Source organism: Camelus ferus, chromosome 11 (assembly GCF_009834535.1).
Source record: "Camelus ferus isolate YT-003-E chromosome 11, BCGSAC_Cfer_1.0, whole genome shotgun sequence".
NCBI lineage: Eukaryota > Metazoa > Chordata > Mammalia > Artiodactyla > Camelidae > Camelus > Camelus ferus.
In genome coordinates, this window is record NC_045706.1 from 25972221 (window position 1) to 25997076 (window position 24856).

Consider the following 24856-nt stretch of genomic DNA (forward strand, 5'->3'; position numbering starts at 1 on the left):
TACAATAGCTGAGATATGGAAAGTGCCCATCAACAGATGATTGGTTTGAGAAGATGTGGTGTATATATCCAATAGAATATATCACTCAGCCATGAAAAAGAATGAGATATTGCCATTTGCAGCAGCATGGGTGGACCTAGAGAATATCATACTAAGTGAGGTTATATTCATCCTTGAAAATAGTCAAGGATTTTGTGTATAGCATGGGGAATTATAGTCAATATCTTGTAATAACCTATGTTGGAAAATATTCTGAAAATATATATCATTGAAAAAAATTTTTACTTTCTCACTGCATATACCTCTACCATGTTGATTAAACAGACATAAATTTAAAAAAATAGGGGCTTCCATTATCCTGAAACACCCTCCTTTTGTTAAGGCTTCTCCTGGACTCTGTACCTCCAGCACATGGTCTACAGGGAAACTTGAATCATGCCACTCGGACTTTGGATGAGTTAAAGAAGAAAATGCGACATCATTTGATAGATTGAGCTAATGTGTAAGAAGAACTGTATAGTGTTCTTTAAATAGAGGATTCAGTCTGAAACCTTCATCTTTCATTTCTTCCTTTTCCCACTAGGGCCCAGACACTTTTGGGTACCTGGTTGGCAGGAACAATGCCAATGGAGTGGACCTGAACCGCAACTTCCCCGATCTCAATACCTACATCTACTACAATGAGAAGAACGGAGGCCCCAACCACCACTTGCCCCTTCCAGACAACTGGAAGAGTCAGGTATGAGGTGAAATTTGCATGCAGAAGCAGGTAAATCAGCATCTGGAATCTCTTCTCGCAATCTTCACATCCAATTCAACGAGCAAGAATTAAGCATCAGCTCAAGTCTGTGTTAATCCCCCCAGAGCAGTGAGAACCGCACCTTATGCCTTTTTGTGTTTATTCCCAGCTTAGAGCCTTTCAGTGAGCACATGCTGTTTGATGTCAGTGGTGCAGCGGTGAGGGAAGTGAAAGTGGCATCACACCGTTGCACTTGCACTTTGTAACTTCACAGAATTCTTTCCCAGCTGGCATTTCGGTTGATCATGATAACACTGTGTGGTAAATGCATAAGCAGCATAATCCACCCCCCATTTTACAGGTAGTACTTACAGATAAAATAATTTAAACTCACACAGCTAGTAATTGATGGACTCAGAACTAAAACCCAGGTCTTCTGAGGGGGAGGGTATAGCTCAGTGGTAGAGTGTGTGCTTAGCATGCACAAGGTCCTGGGTTCAATCCCCAGTACCACCATTAAATAAATAAATAAATAAATAAATAAATAAATAAACCTAACTACCTCCCCCTTCCAAAAAAAAAAAAAAAAAAGCTTAAAAAACAGGCCTTCTCACTGCTTATCCACTATTCTTTCTACCACACTCTGCTACTGACAGAGAACTGTAGCATTCTGTAGAGAACTCTTTCTTACATGTGATGAACTGTATGCTTATCAACAATTAGCTACAGAAAGAGGTTCAGGGAATCTCACCCTTAGAGTTTTCCTTCTTCCTTTCTGTGTGACCCTTGACTACTTTTCCAGACTCTCATGTCCTTTACTTTCTCAATCAGGGGATCCCATTTGCTGCTCCCAGGCCTCTCTCCCAGGAGAGATACCATCCCTTGGTAATGTGAATGGTTTCCTCCTAATGGTGGGCCTGTTCCTGAGAATGACTGCTGTCATCCTCGGAACATCACCACTACCCTGTTTCTTACACTGTGTGGGCTCGTTCTAAACATTTGATTTATGAATATCTAAACTTAGAGACTGGGGAGAGAAAAATAAAGTAGGTGTAAGGCTTTATATTGGGAGTTTCTAGATGGAATATTCTCAGGGTTTTTTTTCCCTGAATTGAAGCAAAAGTTGTGCCAACATGTTTAGATTTTGGATAGCAGCTATCTCTTGGCTCAAGTAAATAATAAATCAAAAGTCACTTTGTACTTGTTGGCATATCCAGCCAGAGGATGTTCTGATCTAGTAAACTTGTCTAAGTAAAATAGGGCAATTGAGGCAATAATAATTAGACTCCCGCTGGCTCCTCTGTCTGCATCTTAGAAGGAAAAAGGACAATGAGAATTCTCTTTTGCCCCTGATGGGACAGCCTTAAGGGAGAGGAACAGTGAGATCCTGGCCCCCTTCTCATGGATAGAGGCTTAGGACATGGAGAAAGGACTGTTTCAAAGCACCTGAGCCCTGGTTGCAGAGCGGACTGGTGCCTTTGGGATTATATCCATTCTGATTGGGTAAGACTCAACATTATTCATTAGGTGTCCCTTGGGATGGAAGAGATGGGGGCCTTCACAGCTGACTCTTGGTCCAAGAGGAGACATTAACACATAACCTCTAAGCACATCTATTCTGAGGGGAAGAAAAACAGTGAAGACTATAAAATATTTACTTATACTAACAAGTTGAGTAGATTCAAGGCTTTATTTAGAATACTGTCACTTACTAGCAATATAATCTGTAATAGAAAGGGTGGACTCTCACTACTTAACCAAGACTGGCCCATATTATACTATGTGTAATTCATGAAATTTGGATATGACCACAGGAGAGAGTTCTACATGTCAACATTATGGCAGATGTGTTGGGAGAAGGAGGAGGTTGAAAATCATTGCTGTAAACCAGCAGTTTTCAAATATATTTACTAGAGCTCTAAATTTCTGTAGTGGAACTCCAGAAGCCACTGGAGCAGTGGGTAAATTGGAGAATCCCTTCTTTGTTGCCAGGGATAGGCCAAGCTAGGGCTCTGAGCTCTCCAATCATGCTACCCCTCTTCAAACTGCTCTTTCTCGTTTTCTATTTTTAAATAAACTTAATTTTTTTTTTAGCAGTTTTAGGTTCACAGCAAAATTGAATGGAAAGTATTGGGCGTTACCATATACTCCCTCCTTCCCATTATCAACATCTCCCTCCAGAGTGGTACATTTATTTATTACAGTGCTGAACCCACATTGACTCATCATTATCACCTAAAGCCCGTAGTTTACTAATCAGAGTTTGCTCTTCATGTTGTACATTCTGTAGGTTTGGACAAATGTATCATGACACGTATCCACCATTTTATATCATACACTGCCCTAGATAATCTCTTTTTAGCTATTTTGAATATGGGGATTCTCCATGAGATTTCATTTTGAAAAAGGGTTCCTTTCACTTACTTTTTAAAACCACCAAGCAAAAGATCTAAATTTCCCCATCTGTACTTCTCATATTCGGTAGGACTCTCTTTGCTTTATTCAGACATGCCATCCTGTCACACATGCCATCCTGTCAGGTCCCTTCCTGTCAGACATGCCATCCTCTAAGGCCACTTCCTGTCAGACATGCCATCCTCTAAGGCCACGTCCTGACAAACCCATGAGAACAGCCATTTGGCACTTCCGGTTACAGCTTCACCAGTAAACTCTCATCTCTCCTCAGGTGGAACCCGAGACCAAGGCCGTGATCCAGTGGATCCGCTCCTTCAACTTTGTTCTTTCAGCTAATCTCCACGGAGGGGCAGTGGTGGCCAATTACCCGTATGACAAGTCCTTTGAGCACCGGGTCCGAGGTTTCCGCCGCACTGCCAATACCCCTACGCCTGATGACAAGCTTTTCCAGAAGGTATGCAGAGTGGCCGCCTGTCCAGCCGGAGGAACTTGGGGCTCAGGAGAGTGACACAGACTGAGTCAGTAACATAGGACCCTATTGGGAATGAGCCCATAGAAAACGATCAAAAACACCTCCTGCTCATTAGGTGCATGCAATCTATATATTATATTTTGTTTTGAGTGATAAGCCATAAATTCATGAAAAAGTAAATAAATAGGAAACCTCTATAGTACAGTTATCACAATGTAAAAAAAAAAAAACTTAAGCTAATGACAAGCAAGAAATATGCCGGAAGCCTAATAGTGCTGGCGGTAAGCTAGTACATTAAATGTGAATTTGGAGGGCTCTAATTTATAGTTTTATGATAATATGGCTATATTAATGAAAAATGGAAAATGCACATGAAAAAGGTTTACATAATAGTTCAAAACAGCAATAGAATAAAATGAACAGATTAGTTATTTTATAGTTAATATTATTAATAATGTATAAGTAATATAATAACATTGATGATTAATTCAACAATTAATGAATTACACAGAGGATAACACCAATTGTTGCTTTGCAAAGCATGTATACTACTATATTTTCTTCTCCAATAATCTCATTTTGTTCACCATTATAAAATAGTAATGAAAGAGTGTTATAGAGATTTTTGAATATATTCCTCTCTCTCCCACACATACCTCTCACCACTAATACGTAATTCTTCTTATGGTGAAGGCCTGTCTTACTTGCTTTCTGACTTCCTTTACAAAACTTAGCTGGAAAATGGTACACCTAGAGGGGAGCTTATGTATTATCAAGTGTCACCCCTCACTTTGCGTTTGAAGAAATGTAGCCCCAACATAGAGGAAAAATCAGACTACAGGTCTCCCAACTCTAGTCCACTCCACACACACACACACCCCACCTCGCTATTCCTGCTGGTATTTTCTTTAACTAAAACAAATAACCAGTTTTTTATACATAGTGGGGTTCTTGGCCTCACCCTGCTTTCGAGTGTGAGCATTGCCAGATGAGTTGGGAACACTCAGGGTCATTTTCCGCCTGCTTTCCCTACAGCTGGCCAAGGTCTACTCCTACGCACATGGATGGATGCACCAAGGTTGGAACTGTGGGGATTACTTCCCAGATGGCATCACCAATGGGGCTTCCTGGTACTCTCTCAGCAAGGGTAAGAAGAGTGCTGGGCACTGGGCACAGCTGCAAGCTGAAGTAGAATCGGGCTCATTTCTCCTTTTAAATTATCGTTTTTTCCCCAGGGACATGACAGGAATGCTATTTTGCATTCAAGTAGAGATCTGAAAAATGGGGAAGTCTTAAGTTGACATTTAACATCATCTTGTGATTCTTTCAGACAGAGGTAGGGACACCTTGTGGTCCTTTAAAACTGGTGGTTTACATAGTGGATGAGGGCAGAGGAGGGGAATAATGCAATCAAGTGGTTAAGACTGTGGGCCCTCAGGGAACATTGGGTTGAAACCTGGCTTGCTTACCAGTTCACCATTTACGTGCCTTCAGGCTAATTACTTAACCTCTCCATGCTTCAGTTTCCTCACGTGTACTTTAAGAGTAACATGACTTGCATTGTGATTTTGATGTAAATATTAAATAAAATAATGCACTTAGAGCATTTGGAAATGCCTGGTTTAAAATGTTAAGGTTTTTTCTGTAGTAGCAGGAGGTATGCCTCACATAGCAAAGATGAGGACAGATGCCAGCCTGAACACAGATGGTTCCTCTGATATGTGCTCTTTGTACCCTGCCTGCCCATATCCCATAGGCAGGAGTTTGCCATGGACACTGGCCATTGATAACGTAGCAGAAACCTCCAGCAAGAGGCTTCTGTCTCTACTCCCTGGGCTTTTCCGATCACTGAGGGTCAAGATAGAACCTCTGTTCATGAACCTTCAGTAGTCAGGGACCCCAAGAATAGGGAAGAGGCTGAAGCAGGAAGCCAGGTTCTCTTAGGAATCATGTCTCAGCAGCTGTCTTGGCTCATCCTCTCAGAGCTGACCTGTCAGAGCCCCGGTAGTAGAAAGCTCACTGTTGAGGGCTGAGCTGATGGCTGGTCCTATGGGGAGTGGGGAGGAGGAAACTTAGGGGGTCACTATGTACTGAGAAGGTGGTAGATTTCTGGTGGCCGAAAACTCACTTGAACCCAGGGCAAGAAGATTTTGTTGAACTTTACTTTCTTTAGTTTGCATTAAGAATGCAACAGGTTCTCTCCACTCCAAAAAAATATTTAATATAAAATATACTTTTTCAAATTATACTCGCTCCTCCCTTTCCCTTCCCATCCTCTGGGAAAGCATGAACCATGCCTCCACTGGAAATCGTTAAGTGAAATTAAAGGGATACAATTCCAAAATCATGAAGTTTATATCAAAATGATAGTGTGATGATAGTGGGGTCTCTAGACCAGCATCATCAAGTTCATCACCAGGGGATGTGTCAGAAACAAAAATATCGGGGCCCCAGCCCGTACCTGCTGAGTCAGAAACTCTGGGGCCAAGGCCCAGCAGTCTGTTTTTGTCTGGAAGGGACAGCCTTACAGCTGACTCTGATGCAGAGAGAGAACCCGTGTAACAGGCTACAGTTGTTCTCCAACATTCCCCGTTCTTTCTACAACAGCTGCTTGCAGCTGAGAGAGCAGGTGAAAGTTGATAAGTGAATAATTTTTAAGCCAAATAAATTTGTGATATAAATACTATTCTAATAATCAGAAACATATTCAAAAATAATGGATTCAATTGAGTAATGTAGAAGAAGCAGACAAGCAGTTGATGGAGGAAAACTGTAGCTGCCTCTGCTTTTCAGGAGTCTGTTTTTCTGGGATGACTATTTTCAGGTTGGTGCTGTGTTCTCAGCTAGGAGGAGGGATGTCTCCACATCAAGATATCTGTCTCATCTCTACCCCCCCAGATCTGAAGAACATTATAGTCCAAAGAGAAAATCTGTCCCCCTGAAAGCAGCACGTGTCTAATAGTAGCACATGACCAATAAGCAGACTTTGAAATGCTGAGACGGACAGGAAGTGAATTTAAGTCATGAAATGGAAAAAATAGAGGATGGAGACTACAAAATGGGCATTTATGAAGAGAGAAAACTGGAAAGATAGAAAGGCATGTGAACTGGGAAATTGGGGAGAGGTTTTATGGAAGAGAAAAATTAATGCAGATCAGGAGGTAGAACAGAAGGTGATGGGGGTGTGTGTGTGGCGAAATTGCGATTAAAAAGTGTTGAGATGGGGCGTTGGGTGGGAAGCTGGTTATCCAAATCGGCCATCGCCCTCTTTTCCCTAGGAATGCAAGACTTTAATTATCTTCATACCAACTGTTTTGAGATCACGCTGGAACTGAGCTGTGACAAGTTTCCTCGTCAAGAGGAATTGCAGCGCGAGTGGCTGGGTAATCGGGAAGCTCTAATCCAGTTCTTGGAACAGGTAAATCACATTTTTAATTTTCATGGTTATAGAAAGAGAAGTGTTTTCTGACCGTAGGCAAGGTTTTTTGTGTGACTCAGGTCTGACTTTTGCTCTGACTCAATACAATAGATCTGAGCTTCTCTGCCAGTGAGATTAGTTCATTCAACATTGTTGAGCGCAACTGTCAGAAACCATACTATATGCTGGGGATTAAGAGTAAACAAACAAATATTCCTGCATATATGCAGCTTATATTCTAGTAAGGAGAGACAGATAGTAAGCAAATCAATAAAATAAAATTTATAACATGTTAAATGTAAAATGCTATGGAGAAGGCCTTACAGAGAAAGTGACATTTAAACAGACCTAAAGGAGATGAGGGAGAGAACCATGCAGGTAACTAGGGGGAAAGGGGCTCCCTGATGAGGTCACAATGACAAATGCAAGGCCAACAACAAGCACATGAAAAGATGCTCGAAATTACTAAGTAAATGCAAGTCAAATCCACAATGAAATACCACCTCACACTCATTAGGATGGCTACTATAAAAAAAATTAAAATAACAACAGAAAATAGCAAGTGTTGGCAAGGATGTGGAGAAATTGGAACCCTGGTGCATTGTTGATGGGAATGTAAAATGGTGTAGCCACTATGAAAAACAGTTTGGTGGTTCCTGAAAAAATTAAAAATAGAGCTGCCATATGATCCAGCAATACCACTTCTGAGTGTATATCCAGAAGAACTAAAAGCAGAATCTCAGACATACTTTTACACCCATGTTCACAGAAGCTTGTTCACCATAACCAAAAGGTGAAAGCAACCCAAGTGTCCATTGATGGACGATAAACAAAATGTGATAGATACACACTGGACATTCAGCCTTAAAAAAAGGGGAAATTCTGACACATGCTACAGCATGGGTGAAACTTGCGGGCATTATGCTAAGTGAAATAAGCCAGTCACAAAACGACAACTGTATAATTTTACTTCTATGAGGTATCAAGAGTAGTCAAATTCATAGAGACAGGAAGTAGACTAGTGACGTGATTTGACATAGATTTAAACAGGATCACTCTGACTGCTCTATGGAATTTACTGGGGACTAGGGTGAGACTGGAGAGGTTAGTTAAGGGTCTGTCACCATAATCTTTGTGAGGATCAAATGCAAAAACACAAGAGAAAGAGCTTTGAGGACTCCGAAACATTGCACAAAGGTTTTTATGAGCATAACTGTACACTGTAAACTTTCCTACAGGTACACCAGGGCATCAAGGGAATGGTGCTGGATGAGAATTATAACAATGTTGCGAACGCTGTCATTTCTGTCAGTGGGATTAACCATGATGTCACTTCGGGTAGGTGGCCACCGCTTAGTGGGGTGAGAAGGAGGCTTTCACTCCCTCACCTTGTGCAGCATCGTCAGGAGGCCAGTTTGTCAGCCAGTGAGACTAGCAAGGAAGTCAAGGACACTGGGGGTAGGAGACTGCAGGAAGGAAGGACGATAGAAATGGGGACGGTGAATTAAGAGGCAAGGGTCAGGAAGGTGTAAATCTGACATCTCTCTCAGCATTCAGGAGTCACTGCCTCATACAACTTTGATAGGGGCGTTTTCCCAGTTGAGGGTTATTAATAGCTCACGTACTGGTGTGAAATGGGATAGAAAAGAAAAAAAGACTGTAGAACGGATGTTTAGTCTTGTCCCTGAACCAAGCATTTCGCAACACCTCCTCCCTTTAGGGAAAAATTAGCAAGATGCTTTCCATAAACTTGCTGCAGGGCAAGATTGATGGTGGGGGCAGATCTTCTTGGAGCCAACTTGGAAACTTCTAGAATGGTACAGAATATCTCACGGTATGACAGTGTTGCAAACAGTGCCAGCCCAATTTGATCATGCACAATTCTTAGGGTTTTGGGGTTATTTGTTTGGTTTTTCAGGTAGAGCAGTAGCTACCAATAGTTAGGGGCAGATGAGGTTTACCTGCCTCCCCCAACCTCGATACCAGCACAACTCAGCCACACTTCACCACTCAAGCCTTGCCAAGCAGGCATCTTGTAGCTCAGACCAGTCTGTTAAAACTGGATGAAATTTCAGCTCTAAGGAGGTAACATATTCTTTAAGATGAACCCAACACTTCATACTTGAAAGGTTCATTCAAGGCAAAGGCAACAGTATTCTAAAGGTAGAAGTCTGTCGCCTTATAGTCAAGCATTGACAACCAGAATCTTCCAGCCGAGTGGCTGGAGCCAGGACTGTTTAGGAAACAAACCTCAGGCATCCCTCAGAGCTTCAGGGCTTGCTAGATTCTTATACCCTATTCATTGCAAGGGTAGGGAATGTCTCTGAAACATTCTAGCCAATCCACGTCTATTGAACACCACTAATTTCACCAGTAAGAGCCAACTTCCAACACCCATTATGTTAAATCTAGAGATTACTCATTTTACTGCTGGGAGAACTCTTTGCTCACATTCATTATGCTACTTAGCAAAGCATCTAGTGTTGCTTAGAGATAAGATAGATGAAGCCATTGTAATAGCTGCATCTGGAATTGAGCCTTTCTGGTACAAGCTAGCTAACCACTCCTGGATGTGAGCCCCTAATTAAAGAAAATGACAGCCACTAGGGTATAACTGAAAGTATTCAACATAATGCATTATAACACACTGCTTTTGCTAAACAATTTTGAAATAAATTACAGGCATTTAATAGGGAGCAGAGAACAGACCTCCTCATTATTTATTATTGGTCTCATTATTAATTGCATTTATTATTTCAATTATTCATTGCTGTACACTTAAAAGAAATTTTAAAGGCATAGTCATAATTTATTCTAAATAGATGTAAAGTCATTAGCCAAAATGCTACATTCCTGCTATGAGAAATAGGCTTTCTTTTGAATTTTATTTTCCCCTTTTGATGGTAATGGAAGAAATATTAGAAATAGGATTCTCCAGATCAAATCCTTAGTGGTCATTTAGTCCAGCCCTCCTACCCAATATAAGATTACACACATACAGCACCACTGACAGGTGGTTGTCCAACCCAGGGCCACCATGTCCATTGGTGCAGGTTGTGCACTGCACAACTCTGTAGCTTTTCTAGGGCTCCTCATTCAGTCTCTGCTCACAGTTTCATAAGGCAGTCCATTTCTTTTTTGGTAGCTCATATTTTGTCACAGTAGTTTTTGCTTCCATCCTTATTCTTATTTCTTTAGATAGATATCATTTCTTCACAGTGACTTTTTGAACATTGAAACAGAGGTCCTATGTAATCTCTTTACCAGTCATTACATTCGTAAGTCTTTTGACCTTTCTCCTAGCGACCCTTTACTGGACACAAGTTTGTTTTAAAATACAAGATCTAAAATTAAACACAGTACTGTCAGTGCAGAGTACAGTGAAACTCCTTCCCAGGAGCTGAGGTCCATGCTTTTATGATCTCCTATGACTGTTTTAGACCTTAAGCATTTTCATCATGTTATTAAGAAAAATCAAGCTTGTGTTCAGCTAAAACCCTCAGATCGTTTTTCTTATGAAGATCCTATTTGGGGCAGATTTCTCATCAGCAGGCTGAGTTATATCCTTGTAACTTTTAGGTGACCATGGTGATTACTTCCGGCTGCTGCTTCCAGGTACCTACACTGTCACTGCCACAGCACCTGGGTTTGACCCAGAGACACTGATTGTGACTGTGGGTCCTGGGGAACCCAAACTGGTGAGTTAGGCTGACTTTACAGAGCGCTGTAAAGGTCACTTATACAAACTTACAATCGACTGTATGGTTCTAATCTTTGCCCACAACCTTCCCTCTTACCAGCGAAGAAAAAATTGATTGCTCTCATATGCTAAGTTTTCTTCTGTCATTCTCCTGTTAAATCCTTTCCCACTTCCTTTTGGCTTTTCCTTTTCCTTTTCCTTCTGTTTAACATAACATAGTGATTAAAACACTACCTGATACTAAATCCAGCTCATTTATCCACAGGCCTTGGACAAGTTACCTAATCGTTCTCATCCTCAGTTTCTTCCCCTGTAAATTAGTGGTAATAGTGCCTCCCTCGCAAGAATTTGAAATGAAAAGGTGCATGTAAAGCCTTTAGTACAGTGACTTACACACAGAAAGTGCTCAAAAAGTGTCCCTTTGTAAATCCCAGAGGCTTGCCCAGATGCACAGGCTTCACTGGGCTACACTCTTCTGCGCCATCAGCAAGTAACTACCACCAGATGGCATTCTGCCCCCTTCTGGTGCCCATGTGCCCAGATAGCCTTACTTTCCACTCTCCTCGGCAAAGAGCCAGCTACTCTTTAATACTGAACTCTCCAAGGCTTTCTTTTATAGATAGGATCAGAAGCAAGGAACTTTTTCATCTGTAGCCTGGACCTTTTTAGCTTTGGTCGTATTACTTTGGGATCCCAGAGCCAAAGAGGCTCAAAGATCATGGACACTAATCCTCAGGTCTCTCACACAAGGATGAGGCAGTCCTGTTTAATGAGCATCTGTGGACCTTTTTCTCACAAGGCAACTCTTCCCTCAGGCCTCCCACTCTGTCCTGTTCCATCGCTATACAACCCAAGAGCTTAGCAGACCCTCCCTCCCCTTTTCCCTGTTACCTCAATGCAGTGCAGCCAAGTATCTTGCCTTTTCAAATACAGTTATAGAAACTGTTTATTGAACAGCTACCATGTACCAGACATTGTATGAGCACTTTCCAGAATTATCTTATCTCACCTTCCCAACAACCCTGTAAGGTAGATATACCTGTCCCCATTTGTGGCTGAGGAAACTGAAGCTTAGAGAAGGTAAGTAACTTGTCCAATACCACACAGTGAGTAAGTGGGAGCCCCAGTTCCAGCCTCTGTGGGGCTTTCAGGATTGCCTTCTCAGCCAGTGAGCTACAGGGCCTCATGCTAAGCTCACAGCCTGTGTTCATAACCCCTTATTTTAAGACAAGGATCAGGGTAAAGAGTTCTTTAAATCCTTCAAAAATGCCTCTGAAATTTCTAGACAGTTCCCCCTCTCTCCTCTCCCAGCCCCTCCACTCCCATGCTTGTTATAAACGACTTCTACTTGCAGGTGCAGGAAGCAAACAGTAGCTCTTCCACAGCAGCTTGTTACTTGGTCCCAGTTTCCCAACCCGTGCATCCTTTTCCCCTTTTTCTTCTTCTCCCCTTGCTCCTCATCTACCCAGAATCAAATGACTGTTTGGCAGCAGCATACAGAAGTCTATTCAATTGTGAATTCAAACAACTGCAAATCCTCTTGAATAACAAATTCTGCTTCAAAAGATCTCACCTCCTTTGTCATACAGCCTTTAAATAAATTGACATAACCCATCATTATATCAAATATAACTCAGAGAGGGGGGAAAAACCTGTTTTCTGGCTACAGTTCTCAGATATAGTCACAACTAAGAGTCCACTTTTTGATCCGAGTTGAGTCTCTTCCCATGCTAGAGCAGAGATCCATCTGGTAGGGGGAAGAGAAAAGAAAAAAGCTGATTTACGAGATGGTTTTCATGTTATGATTAAAACGCTTTAAAGTATCTCCAAGAGTCCAGTGTTTTCCCCTTAGCTTCCCCTGCAGCCCTCCAGATGTCCCGCTCCTTTCATTTTCCTCTGTCCTCTCCTTATTTTGTTGTTTCTCTTCTCTCTCTTCTTCCTTCCTAAATCCTTGTGTTCCTGTATAGAAGATAGCACTGGTTCAGTGCAATTGGCTCAGTACTGTTTATGTAGTAATACAGGGATCCCCCTGCTTGGGAGGAACCAGCAGAAAAGCTGGCTGTGGATTTCTGTGAAGGGGGCAAGAAATAACCCTACGAAGGGGTCTGCCTGTCAAATGTTTTCCAACTCCTAGCTGGCTTTAGCAGCTCAAACTGTTCCAAGGGCCTGAGAGCCAAGGTTGCCTCAGGGGAGTGTGGTTAGAACACTGGGCCACGCCCTTGCCTTTCCCTTCCTGGGATGGCTCGGCAGCTCCTGCACAGCCAGCTTACCCCACACTTGTCAGGCAAACGCTTCTTTACCTCGGCATGCTGTGGCCAGAAGGGAAGTTTCAATGTATTGCTGGACACAGTGCATTAATGCACCTGAAAATTTGATTTTACGAATTCATACTAATAATCTGTATCATCTCTACTGTCTATATTTCCAAACAATTATGACAGAAGCTTTAGTTCTGAAGGTCTGAGGCATTCTTTGACAAGCCTGAGCACAACACCTGTTAGTCACACAGTCAGCATAAAGGGGATTGTTACGGCACCATCAACCTTAGCTCTTGTCCTGAACAACAGTATTAGTAAATTCGTGGTTTGATGTTTGAGGTACATTTTTTTTTATTACATATAAAATGAATGTAGAATGTATATTAAGTTCATCTAGACAGACCCTATGTAGCACTGGTGATTATGTGCCACTTTGGGGGGAATATTAGCGAAGGCCGTGTTACACTGCCAGTGCTGCTCTGGGTGGTTGCTGTAATAGTCCCCTTAGTCCCTTGTCCTCAGAACCTGAAACAGTGGTGAAACAGGGTCCAAGCTGGTCTTCCCCCACTTTCAATTCTAGGAAATAGAAAACTTACTCCTCTGCTCTCCTAGCTGCTGCTTTTTTTTTTTTTTTTTTACCCCCCAGGTTAACTTCCAACTCAAGAGAAGCATCCTACAAGCAACCCCTAAGAGGAAAGCTCCCAACTCAGGGCACAGAAACAAGGTCTTACCAAAGAAAGTGCAGCCCCAGGCAGCTGGGAAAAAAGAACTGAAGATGAAGCAGTCCCAGAGAGGCCCTGCCTGAAATCCACAGTGCCCGGGGCAACACTTTAGAAAGGCTTTGTTCCTGCTCTCCACCAGATGAGGCATTCTTTCTATTTTATTTTTCTGAGACATATTTAAATATAAACACATTCAGAACAATTCAGAATGGTATCCATCTATTCCAGGGGTAAACCCTCTGATGCAGCGGTACACACATGCAGTGAAATTTAGTAAGGTTTTCTGATTCTAGGGGTATGGTTTAGGTCCAGAAGGCTCCATACCAGTCCACAGTACATCTGGAGACTGCTTCTGGCTGGTTAGTCGCTCTGTCTCCGGAGTCTGGTACAGAGCCTGCAGCATAATAGTAGGTACCCAATGAATGCTTCTGGATGAATGGCTGAAAGGCTGAGATGATCCACATAGCAAGACCAGGTGACCAATTCTTCTGAAATCCCAGAGGACCATCTCAACAACAGTCAGTAATTTCTTACTGAGAAAAGGATTTCACACACAAACACCTAGTCCTACTGCTGCCTATTTTCATACATGGGAATTTTAAGCAATATGTATCTTTCAAACATTTTCTGGGTGTATGAGTGTAATGCAGATGCCCCTGTGGAAGGACTGTGTCCTGACCCTGTGCCAGCGATACACAGTACTCTCCACCCCGCTGAGTTCCCCAGAACAAAACCATTTGTACTAAAAGCGTTATTGAGCAAAGCAGATGTCACTGAAGGTTTTGAAGGGATGTGCAGTCTTTCATCACACAGCATGTGGCCCACAAGTTCATAAACTCCCATTGAGTATATTGGGGTTCCCGAGTGCCCTGTCCTCGGGGCGTGGTGGGGGTTCTTTACCCATTGTCACCCATTTCAGGGTTCAGCCTCAGTGAGACAGGGCAGACTCCAGTTTCCCCCACTTGCTCCGCCTCCCACCCTGTAAGCCTCCCCGCATCGCCCCCCACCCCCAGCCTCTAACTAACCCAGCCCTTTCTTAACATTGAGCAATTCAGCCGCTCTCAACAAATATTCCCACTCCCGCCAGAAAACAAGAGGCGCCCTAACTGTGACAACCCACCCTCTGCAGGAGGCCACTCAAGATTAAGATTAACACAGGATTTATTTTTCTGTTACCTGAGCAATCTCTCAATCTCTGGTCAAAAGGAAAATAGAAGAAAATATATCTTCTTCCACGTAAAAAGTGAATTCTCTCTTCAGTTGAAGAATCCTTTGCTACATTTTTTTCTTTCTTCCCAATTTTAATCCCACATTCCTTGGTTCCCTTCTTATTGTTATGAAGAAGGAGCTACTTGAGAGGGCTCTTTTCGATTCAGTGAGACTTTATGCCTGAGGTTGCCATATGCACTCGATTTTTCCAGTTGTCTGCATTTCACTTTGTTTTCAAGTTCCCAGGTACATAGTCACTGAACAGAGCTGATGTTTGCAAAGTATGGTCACAGTGCTTTCCCTGGCCCAGCCATACACTTTCATTCATTCATTCATTCATTCATTCATTCTTTCACATAGGAGACATTCATGGAATCCTTGCTCTCAATGAATGCAGAGAATCCAAAGAGGAATAAGATACAGCTCGTGTTCTCAGGACTGCCATGACCTAGTTGGGAAGACAACTGGGTCATTGCACTGCCTCGTGATAATTGCTGTGATTCAGTGAACCCTGAGGTAGGGGGTGGGGAGCCTGTGGGAAGGGTGCTGCCATAGTCTTGGGAAGATCAGGAAAGGCATCTCAGATCTGGTGAAGTCTATGGTGAGATGTAATAAGGTCAGATAGAGAGGCATTGGCCACGGGAGAAAAATGGGGGAGCAAGAGTTAGGCTGAGGAGACTGCAAGTCCCGAGGTCTGGAGGCTCAGGAGAGGGAAGCCTTCAGGGAGCTGCAAGAAATTCAGCACAGGGGAAGCTAAGTGAGGTGGCCAAAGAGGCTGGTGAGGTGGGGAGAGACCAAACCATGCAGGACCTTTAGACCATATTACAGAGTTTGGACTTTATCCTGAGAAGAACAAGTTGCCATTGAAGTGTTCAACCAAGGGGAGTGGCAGAGTCCAATTTAGAACCCTCACCCTGGCTGCAGCCTGAGAGCTGGCAGGGACAGAGGCAGGACTGAGTCAGCCAGGAGACCGCTGAGAGCCAGGTGGGAAGGTGGCCCCATCTGGGGCAGGGCAACAGGGGTGGGAACCCCAGGCCACTCGTGAGTTACTGAGTCCACCTCCGGTCACTCAGAAGGCTTCCTGTCTGCCCCTAAGGGCTTCACTGCCCTTTTTAAGACTTGCAGCCTTCTCATTCAGACCCTTCCCACCTGCCACCCTCAGAATTTTAAGCACTAAAGGAGTTGCAGGTTTTCAACCAAACTTTAAAGTCTATCCAGAGTAAAATTCATCCAAGCCAGAGGTGATGGTATAGACAGAAAATACTGTGGAAAATGTAGAATCTAGTCATGTTTGTATGAAAATTTTTCACAGCTTATGGAGGAAGGATGTGAAATCAGAGCTAATGGGGAGAGAGGGCAGGATTCACAGGACAAGCAGGAATGTCCTCCAATTTTGAGTCCAGCATTTTCCTGGCCAGCCTCCTTTCTATTTTATATCTAGGATTTTATTTTAAACAGGAAATCTTCCACACAAAATGCCAGCCTCGAGAGATGTTTCCTAAAGAGGTAGAAGACTATAGTTAAAGGCATGGATTTTGGACTCTGACAGACCTGGGTTTTAATCCTAGCTCTGCTCCTTATTAACAAGTCACTTACCTTCTCTGAATCATGGTTACTCATCTGAAAAAAAAAAACAAAAAAACAAATGGAGATAGTAGCTACCTCATTTGGAATGAAAGGTGATACACTTATAACCCAGGAAAGAGGGGAGGCAGCTCCTACCCTGGACTCCTCAGAGCATTATCACTTGTCAGACTGGATGACTATAAACTAGTGAGGCTGACAGGGACAGTGAGGACTAGGCGGGCAAAGGGGAGTTTGGAAGTGAGGGTTGAACTTAGCTTATCCTGTCTTTTTTTTTTTTTAAATCTCATGTGCTGGAAGTTCTTCATTTGTTCCTTATTCTTCCTGGCACTTTTCCTTCCAAATTGAAGATTTCATGACAGTGATTTTCCTCACACGACTAGACAGGAGAATTTCCAGTTTTCAGACAGGATGATACCTAATGACTGTTGGACCTGGTACTGTTTCCTGAAGAAGTGCCTGCTCTGGCAAGCTGTGACCACCTTGTCTTTTCATTTTAGTTTGCCCAGAACTCAGAACAGTACCTGGCATATATAAACACAGCATATGTACTTGTGGCATGAATGATGTCCGGGATTATTTTCATCTTTTTCTCCTTCTCTCCTCTTTCACTGTTTTCCTTCTTTGATATAGTTTTGAGCATCCATTTTAAAAGTTATTATTATAAGCCATGGTAGGCAGAATTCTAAAATGACTCCTCGTGACTCTTGCCTTGTATAACCCCTTCCGTGCATGTGGGTGGGCCCTGTGACTATGATAAGATATCACCACCCTTCTTACGCTCCATTGTGTGGCAAGAGGACTCTGCGGATGTAATCAAGATCCCAAACCAGCCAATTCTGAGTTAATCAAATAGGGGATAATTGTGGGTGGGCCTGACCTAATCAGATAAGACTTTTATAAGCAGAGAGTTTCTTTTGCTGGTCTGGGAGGAAGAAAGACAGCAAGGTTGTGAAACTGCCTATGAAGAGAGGCAGCCCCCAGGAGCTGAGAGGGTACCGGCCAACAGCTAGGAAGAAAATGGGGACACGATCATATACCACAAGGAAGTGGATTGTGCCAACAACTGGTGCAACCTTGTGAGACAGGAACAGAGGATCCAGCTAAACCATGTCCAGACTCCTGACCAACAGAAACCAGGGATAATACATTCATGCTGTTTGAAGCCTCTACATTTATGCTAATCTGTTACACAGGAATACAAAACTAATATGTAAGGTATCTCAAATTGTTTTGTAAATTAGGGTATAAATCAGTAAGACACAAATAGTTGTGATCACCCTACCCTACTGAGTGGTATGTTGCCATAGTCCTACCTCATATGAGTGTATGTGAAACAAAGCTCAGGAAAAAACAAAACCATCCAACGTTTTTAAAGAAGAGGGCTGGCATAGTCAACCCATTTTCTCTCTCTAAAGAGCACGTGTCTCTTGACAGCAGGGACTTCAGCCTTTGGAGAACTGTAGTTTCTTGCTTCAAAGAGTCCCAATTATTTACACCAAATTGCTTGTTACTGGACTGTGGACATGTTCCATTGGCACAAACACTAAAGCAAGAGAAAATGAAAGCGTGTCCAGAGACTCTGTAGACAGAACTGTTCTTTAAATGGGGACTCTTCTGCCCTTCCCAAAGGATCAAAATCAATAACCAGTGTGTAACATTCCAAGCTCTTCTACCCACCTTCAGGACACTTGAAGGAAAAGTGAAAGCAGGAGCTCTCTTAAATAGCCCAACATAATTTTGCACAGTTTGAAATTTTGTTCTAAAACAATAAGATCCCAATACAATGGTGTCAAGTTTTTATCTGCGAAAGAACCAGGATATGAATTCAGGGCAGTTCATTTATTGATTCATTCATCTGACAAACAGTTGAGTCTCATTTATGAAATAGACCCTGTGTTATCTGTGTTAAGAGTTGGGAAGACAGCAATAAACCAGAGAGACGTGGTTCCTACCAATTTGGAACTGGAGGGTTTGGAGGGAGAGACAAGGAATAAAACAAGTTAATAAACAAATACATGAAAAGAGTTAGTATCTGAGAAGCGGTGCTGAGAGAGGAAATGCCAGGAGGGTTTATTTGAAATAGGATGGTTAGGGAAGACTTCTCTGAAAAGGTGATACTTGGGTTGAGATATAAAGAATAAGAAAAAGGAAGGCTTATAAATAGGAGCAAAAGTTTCAGGCAGAAGGAATAGCAAGCCCAAGGACCCTGCAGCAAGAAGGAACCTGGCTGGTTGTAGCAGCTGCATCTCTTGGGTCTAAGGGTATATGTGTGTGTGTTTAGCTTCCCGATCTATAATCTAACATGCTAGAAGCCTAACCCAGCATAGGTCCAAGACACTGCATAATATCCAGATCACATTGAGTCTAGTCACATGTGAGCCAATAAGACTCACTTTTTCCATGGCTGCAGAAAACGCCCCTAACAAGGCCAGCTGTCTCAAAAACAAGGATTGAGAAAGTGGGACAGCCTGGCTTAGGACAAATCTGCCATCAGAATGGAAGAAGTCAAAGTTCATGTGCCTGGAGCATCCTCTTCATACGTGTGGTACCGTGATTTGTCTAATACACACACTCCCAACACACACCCTGCACCGCCATGCCGCCATGCCCACCTCCTGCCTAGCGTATTACTTCACTTCAACTTTAACACTAACTTCATTCTGACTATTAAACCATGAGTAAACATTCCCCCTGGGCAAATGCCTAATCAAACAGCGATTCTCTCTCTCCTCTCGAAAGCTAAATTCCACTATGTACAGGGGCTTTCTTCCCTCTCACTTTCTCTCACTCCTTCCCTCCTCACTTAATGCTCCTCCCCACACCCCTTCCCCTCATGGGTCTTTCCTTCTTCTGCTCTCATTCTCTTCACTTCCCACACATTCCCTGCACCCCTTACTTTTACCCCATTCAGGCTCTGCTGCATGTGGGATGTGGCCTCACCTAGAAGCAGGGAACCTGGAGCCATTTCCAGGTCGGTGGCCAGCAGCTGAGGAGAAGCCTTCAGAGCGGTGCCTGTTTCTGTGGACACACTGCCTCTCCTTGCTCGTCCCAGGGAGGAGGCAGATAAAATCATCACTTGGATCCATGTCTACCCCACAGGAGGAGGGAGGAAAGGTCTCTTTGACTTCCTTTTAGATCGTCCCATGCCTTTGGAATGAAGCCTCCATCCTGGGCATTAGATCAAAGGAATCAAGAGAATTTCCTTAAATCCTTTCTGGAATCAGATGAAGTACAAATAAACTAAGAAATAAAAGGATCACAACTTTATTAAAGTGTTTTGTATATTCAAATACAGTATTTTACACACACTGTAGTTTATAAGCAAATATTTCGCAGACTGATAACATTTTTTTTAATGGAAGGTGCTATGGACTGAATGTTTGTGTCCCCCCAAATTCATATGCTAAAGCCCTAATATGATGGTATTTGGGGATGGAAGCTTTGGGAGGTAATTAGGTCATGAGGGGGGAGCCCCCATGATGGGACTGTTGTCCTGGTAGGAAGAGGAAGCGAGCTAGCCCTTTCTCTCTCCACCATATGAGGCTACAAGAAGGCCAGCTCCAAGCCAGGAAGCAGGTCCTCACCAGAACCCAAGCCCTGCTGGCACTCTGATCTCAGACTTCCAGGCTCCAGCACTGTGAGAAGTAAGTATTTGTTGTTTAAGCTACCCCGTCTCTGGGAATTTGTTATAGCAGCCAGAGCAGACTAAGACAGAGGGATGGATAAAGTGTCTGCTAACTTTCTATTTGAGCTAACTTTCTAGTTTTCTATTAAGGGCAAGTAGAAAAGTACAATTGCTACCTACTATCACCATCAACTCATAAACACTTTAATGCCCAAAATTGGAAAGATACAATCTGAGAATAAAAAAGTGCTATCAATGAAATTATTTTTCTCATTTTGCTTGGGACAGTAAGTTTCATCTCAGACTGGTATTTCTGAACCAGTGGTTTAAAGATGGGACTTTTAGTGGTTCCAATAACAAAAAAAATTTTTAATGGAAGTATAGTCAGTTACAATGTGTCAATTTCTAGTGTACAGCCTAATGTCCCAGTCATGCATATGTATACGTATATTTGTTTTCATATTTTTTAATTAATTTTTTAAATGGAGGTACTGAGGATTGAATCCAGGACCTCATGCATGCTAAGTACACACTCTACCACTGAGCTATACCCTCCCCTCTCATATTCTTGTTCACTAAAGGTTATTACAAGATATTGAATATAGTTCCCTGTGCTATACAGAAGAAAATCTTTTTTTTTTTTACCAATTTTTATACATAGTGTTTATCATCTGCAAATCTCCAACTTCCAAATTTATCCCTTCCTACTCCCTTTTCCCTGGTAACCGTAAAACTGTTTACTGTGTCTGCCAGTCTGTTTCTGTTTTGTAGATGAGTTCTTTAGTGTCCTCTTTTTTCTTTTCTTTTTTTTAGAGTCCACATTGTCAAAAATGGCTCCCATTTTTTAAGTGATATTATGTGGTATTTTTTTTCTTTCTGGCCTACTTCACTTAGAATGATAATCTCTAGGTCCATCCATGTTGCTGCAAATGACATTATTTTATTCTCTCTCTTTTTTTTTTTTTATCTTTGAGTAGTATTCCATTGTATAAATATACCACAACTTCTTTATGCAGTCATCTGTCGACGGATAGTGTATGAGGTGTTTCCTTTTCTCCACACCCTCTCCAGCATTTGTATCGTTTGTGGACTTTTGAATGATGACCGTTCTGACTGATGTGAGGTGTGATACCTCATCGTAGTTTTGATTTGCATTTTTCTGATAATTAGCGATACTGAACATTTTTTCATGTGCCTACTGGCCCAAATAACTAAAAATTTATATAAGAGATTTTCAGACATGGCTGGATCCAGGTGCCCCAGTTATGCAGGCTGGAATCTTTTTCCTCTTCTTGATTTTATTGTCTTCAGTGGTGACTTCCTTCTCACACAGATGCTTCCCATGTGGAGACTAGATGACCAGTAGCAGCTTCAAGCTGGTACTCTGCCAGCCTAGCAATAGATTATTGATTTGGGGCCTGACTCTAAATAGCATAAATTCAGTTACTTGTCTGCCCCTAAAACTATCATGGTAACTCTGATTGGTCAGTCTGGGGTTTTAAGCCCACTTCCACAAGGCAGAGGCTGGGTATGGGAGACTAATGTAGAAGAGTTAGTTCCCATTTTTTAAAAAACAAAACACTGTTACCAAATAAAGAAGAATAGATGGTTATGGACAAAAACAACAAAAGAACATTACATATTTATTAAACTCAAGCACCATTTTTATTTTACTGTTGACTCTTAACTCAAGTGAACTCAGTCATTTAACAAACATTTATTAGATACATCTAAGGGCCAGGCACTTTGCTACGCAATATGATATAAATATAAATTCACTAGTCTCTGCCTTCAGTGAACTCGCCTTCTGTGAAGAAAGAAAGTAGGCACTTTTTACAATAACGTGTGAAGTGACTGAGATCAGCCCTGTCAAAGGACAGAGAATCACCGTCCTATTATTCAGTCCCCTACTCTGTAATGTAGACCCGACTTAGTACAACAGGATGTCAGATTACTCATTTATGTGAAACACTTTACACTAATTTCAAACAGATACATACCGTATAGGAGGTGGAGGTAGGGGCACACGAGTGTGACCACAGTTCAAGCAGAGATAGCAATGTCGTCCAACTGCTTAAACCCCAGACTGTGCTAAAGAGGCACAGTATCACATCAGAAGAGCACAGTTCCACCAGGCACCACAAGAGTCAGGCTTCCTCTGGAGTGTGATGTATAGTTCCTGGTACATTTTCAGGAAGGACACTGAAGGTCATGATATCACTAAACCTTATGGTCTCACCAGGACAAAATACGGAAGACAAACAAGGCCAGCTCAGAATGAAGTTTTGAAACTATTCGAGTGGGGAGCCCACATTGCACAATGGAAAGACTTTGAAACTGGCAGAGGGTGGTCTGAATTCTATCTTTGCCCTTTACAAGCTCTGTTATCTTGGGAAAATCAGGTATTTCCCAAAATATGGGTAAGGAATCATGAGTAGTACTCAAGATATTCTTCAGGACAATACAAGTGATTGGGAGCCAATTCTGCTTGATGCTCTGACCAAGCAATAAACTACTTAGTGAAAAAGTTATTGTCTTAACAATTTCTTTAGATTTTTCTGAGTATGTCAAGAAGAAGGTTTCTGTTTGGTGCTAACTTTCTAACACTGGCTAGTTTCATTTTTTAACAAATGGAGAGTAGACCTCAGACTCAGGATTAGAATTTAGTAACCATTCTGTATTCACTGTATTTGTTTTAAAGATTACCTCCTATGAATTGCAATCCATATACTGATTTTGTATTTATGGGAGTGGCACAAAATGTCCCTTAAAAATAAAGTGAGTGGATTTAAATAAAAATATTTTAAAAATAGAAAGATAATATGCCATTTAGTCAAGAATTATTATGATGGTTTTCTGAGAGGACAAGATTATGGCAAAAAATGGTATAGAGATGTCTCAAGTATGGAAAGTGTGGAAAGCACTAGACCAGCTGCTTAACCCCATGGAGCCTCACTTCCTCATTTATAAGCTAAAGATAACAATAACTTGCTGGCTTGTTGTCATGATATGTGCTCAGACAAAACAACCAATATTATTTAGAGAAGGAAAAGATGAGCTTGATTTTCTTTCTTCATTAATGAAGACAACCTGAAAAGAAAAATAGAGATAATTTATAAATTATTTTAAAAGAATTATTGATTCTTTTCAAATGGGGGGAACCCTGGTTCTATTTCTTAGGGTAATAAATAATTTTCTGATTAATACAAGAAAAAACAAGATAATATATGGTAAGCCAGGTTCTCAGTAAACATTTACTATAAAACTGTCTTCAGTATTTCAGCTTCCCCTCTCTTTCTTTCCCCTATCTCCTTCCAGATCCTGAAATATCTTCTTTATTTCTTGTCTCCTCATGGAAATAGGAAGAGCTCTGATAATATCACTTAAATATATTTTGACAGCTACATATGAGTATGAGTTTTTTCCAAAATATTACCTCAACTAGGCATTAGTATTTTAAGGCAGATTTGTTTGTTTGTTTGCTGGTTTGATTTTTACTTCTAATTATGAAGGAATTTCCTGTTCCTCATTAAACCAATTTCAAGTTTTACAAGTAGATAGGAAGAGAAGCAGCCCCTAGGAAACTCTACCTCAATGTAAAAGAACAACCCTTAGGATAAACATGATACAGTCCTTTTTCCAAATTCAGAACAAAATGGGAATTGGCTTTACTTTTGCCAACTGAGGTCTATTCCTAAATGGAACCAAATGGCCTCTGTTGTCTTCTTCTGGGAGCTGGCCTTGCCCTACTGCAAGTCCACTAGACAGATACCCTCCTTCCAAAATCATCCTGGGTGCCTCCCTTCCCAAAGAGAGCTCCAGACTTCCCTCACCCTTCCCACCTCCATCCAACTGGAGTCCTCTCCTTTCTCTCCCGGTGCATTCCAGCACCATTTTGATGAATAGTTAATAGTGTTTCCAAGTGCTCTCTTCCTTCTTTGACATCTTAGAAAGCTAAACCTATGCCTTCTACATTCTTCCACTAAGTTGTTCCAGAGGGATGCCACAGGGAGTTGGCTTTGATTTGTGGCCAAGCCATGGAAACCATTAATGATGCAGTTCATCATAACCGTGGTGGACGCCTGGGTGTGTCCTGATAGGTTGGATTTAGGTTCAGACATGAGAGCAAAGGATGACATACCTAAATAGTTTTGATCAATGAGATTAACATGCGTAAGTGTTGTACCCTTCTGTGTTTTGGTTTATTGAGGATTATCCAGGAAAAGAAATTAAACTTTTTTGTTTTAATATTACACATACAGCTATAGTCATTATTGCTAACGAAGAAGTTCCACACACATTTCTCTCTTTTGACCCTTTTCATTTCAGTCCCTTCAAGTGAGGATATTTTATAATTTATCAATACATTGACTTAAAATGAAATGCAAACTCATTACCACAGTCCGTCAGGCTCAGGATGATCTTCACCCTTGTTTGTTTGATAACGTCAGCTCATAATACTTGGTCTTTCTCACACAAGCTTCTTTTCTGTTCTGAAACTGATCAAGTTGTTTTCCACTTCAGGGCTTTGCACCTGCAGTTTCTTCCACTGGAAAGGCACTTCCTCAGCACTTTACATGGTTGATTCTTACTCATCATTTTGGTCTCAAGTAAACATTACATCCCCAGAGACTTGCCCTGACCACCAACCAGTATATTCAAAGGAGGTTTCCACTTCTTACTTTGGCCCTTATCAGACCAGATCCTCATC

The 24856-nt window shown here is 41.9% G+C and overlaps 1 protein-coding gene and 1 long non-coding RNA gene across 6 annotated transcripts in view; one reads left to right on the top strand and one right to left on the bottom strand.

Annotated features, from left to right (window-relative positions):
* Positions 1-16567, top strand: part of CPN1 (carboxypeptidase N subunit 1) — a 36526-nt gene extending 19959 nt beyond the window's left edge. For all 5 annotated transcript variants that reach the window (XM_032491109.1, XM_032491110.1, XM_032491108.1 and 2 more), the window contains 7 exons: positions 584-739; positions 3426-3608; positions 4662-4773; positions 6905-7044; positions 8283-8382; positions 10624-10742; positions 13649-16567. In XM_032491109.1, coding sequence (XP_032347000.1) covers positions 584-739; positions 3426-3608; positions 4662-4773; positions 6905-7044; positions 8283-8382; positions 10624-10742; positions 13649-13807 — 969 coding nt within the window. In that variant the 3' untranslated portion in view covers positions 13808-16567. The remainder of the gene's footprint in view (positions 1-583; positions 740-3425; positions 3609-4661; positions 4774-6904; positions 7045-8282; positions 8383-10623; positions 10743-13648) is intronic.
* Positions 7698-12438, bottom strand: LOC116667071. The gene is made up of 3 exons (XR_004323841.1): positions 12294-12438; positions 7996-8000; positions 7698-7769 (listed from the first exon to the last, which is right to left on the bottom strand). It is a non-coding gene; the product is annotated as an uncharacterized LOC116667071 (long non-coding RNA).
* Positions 16568-24856: the final 8289 nt, after the last annotated feature.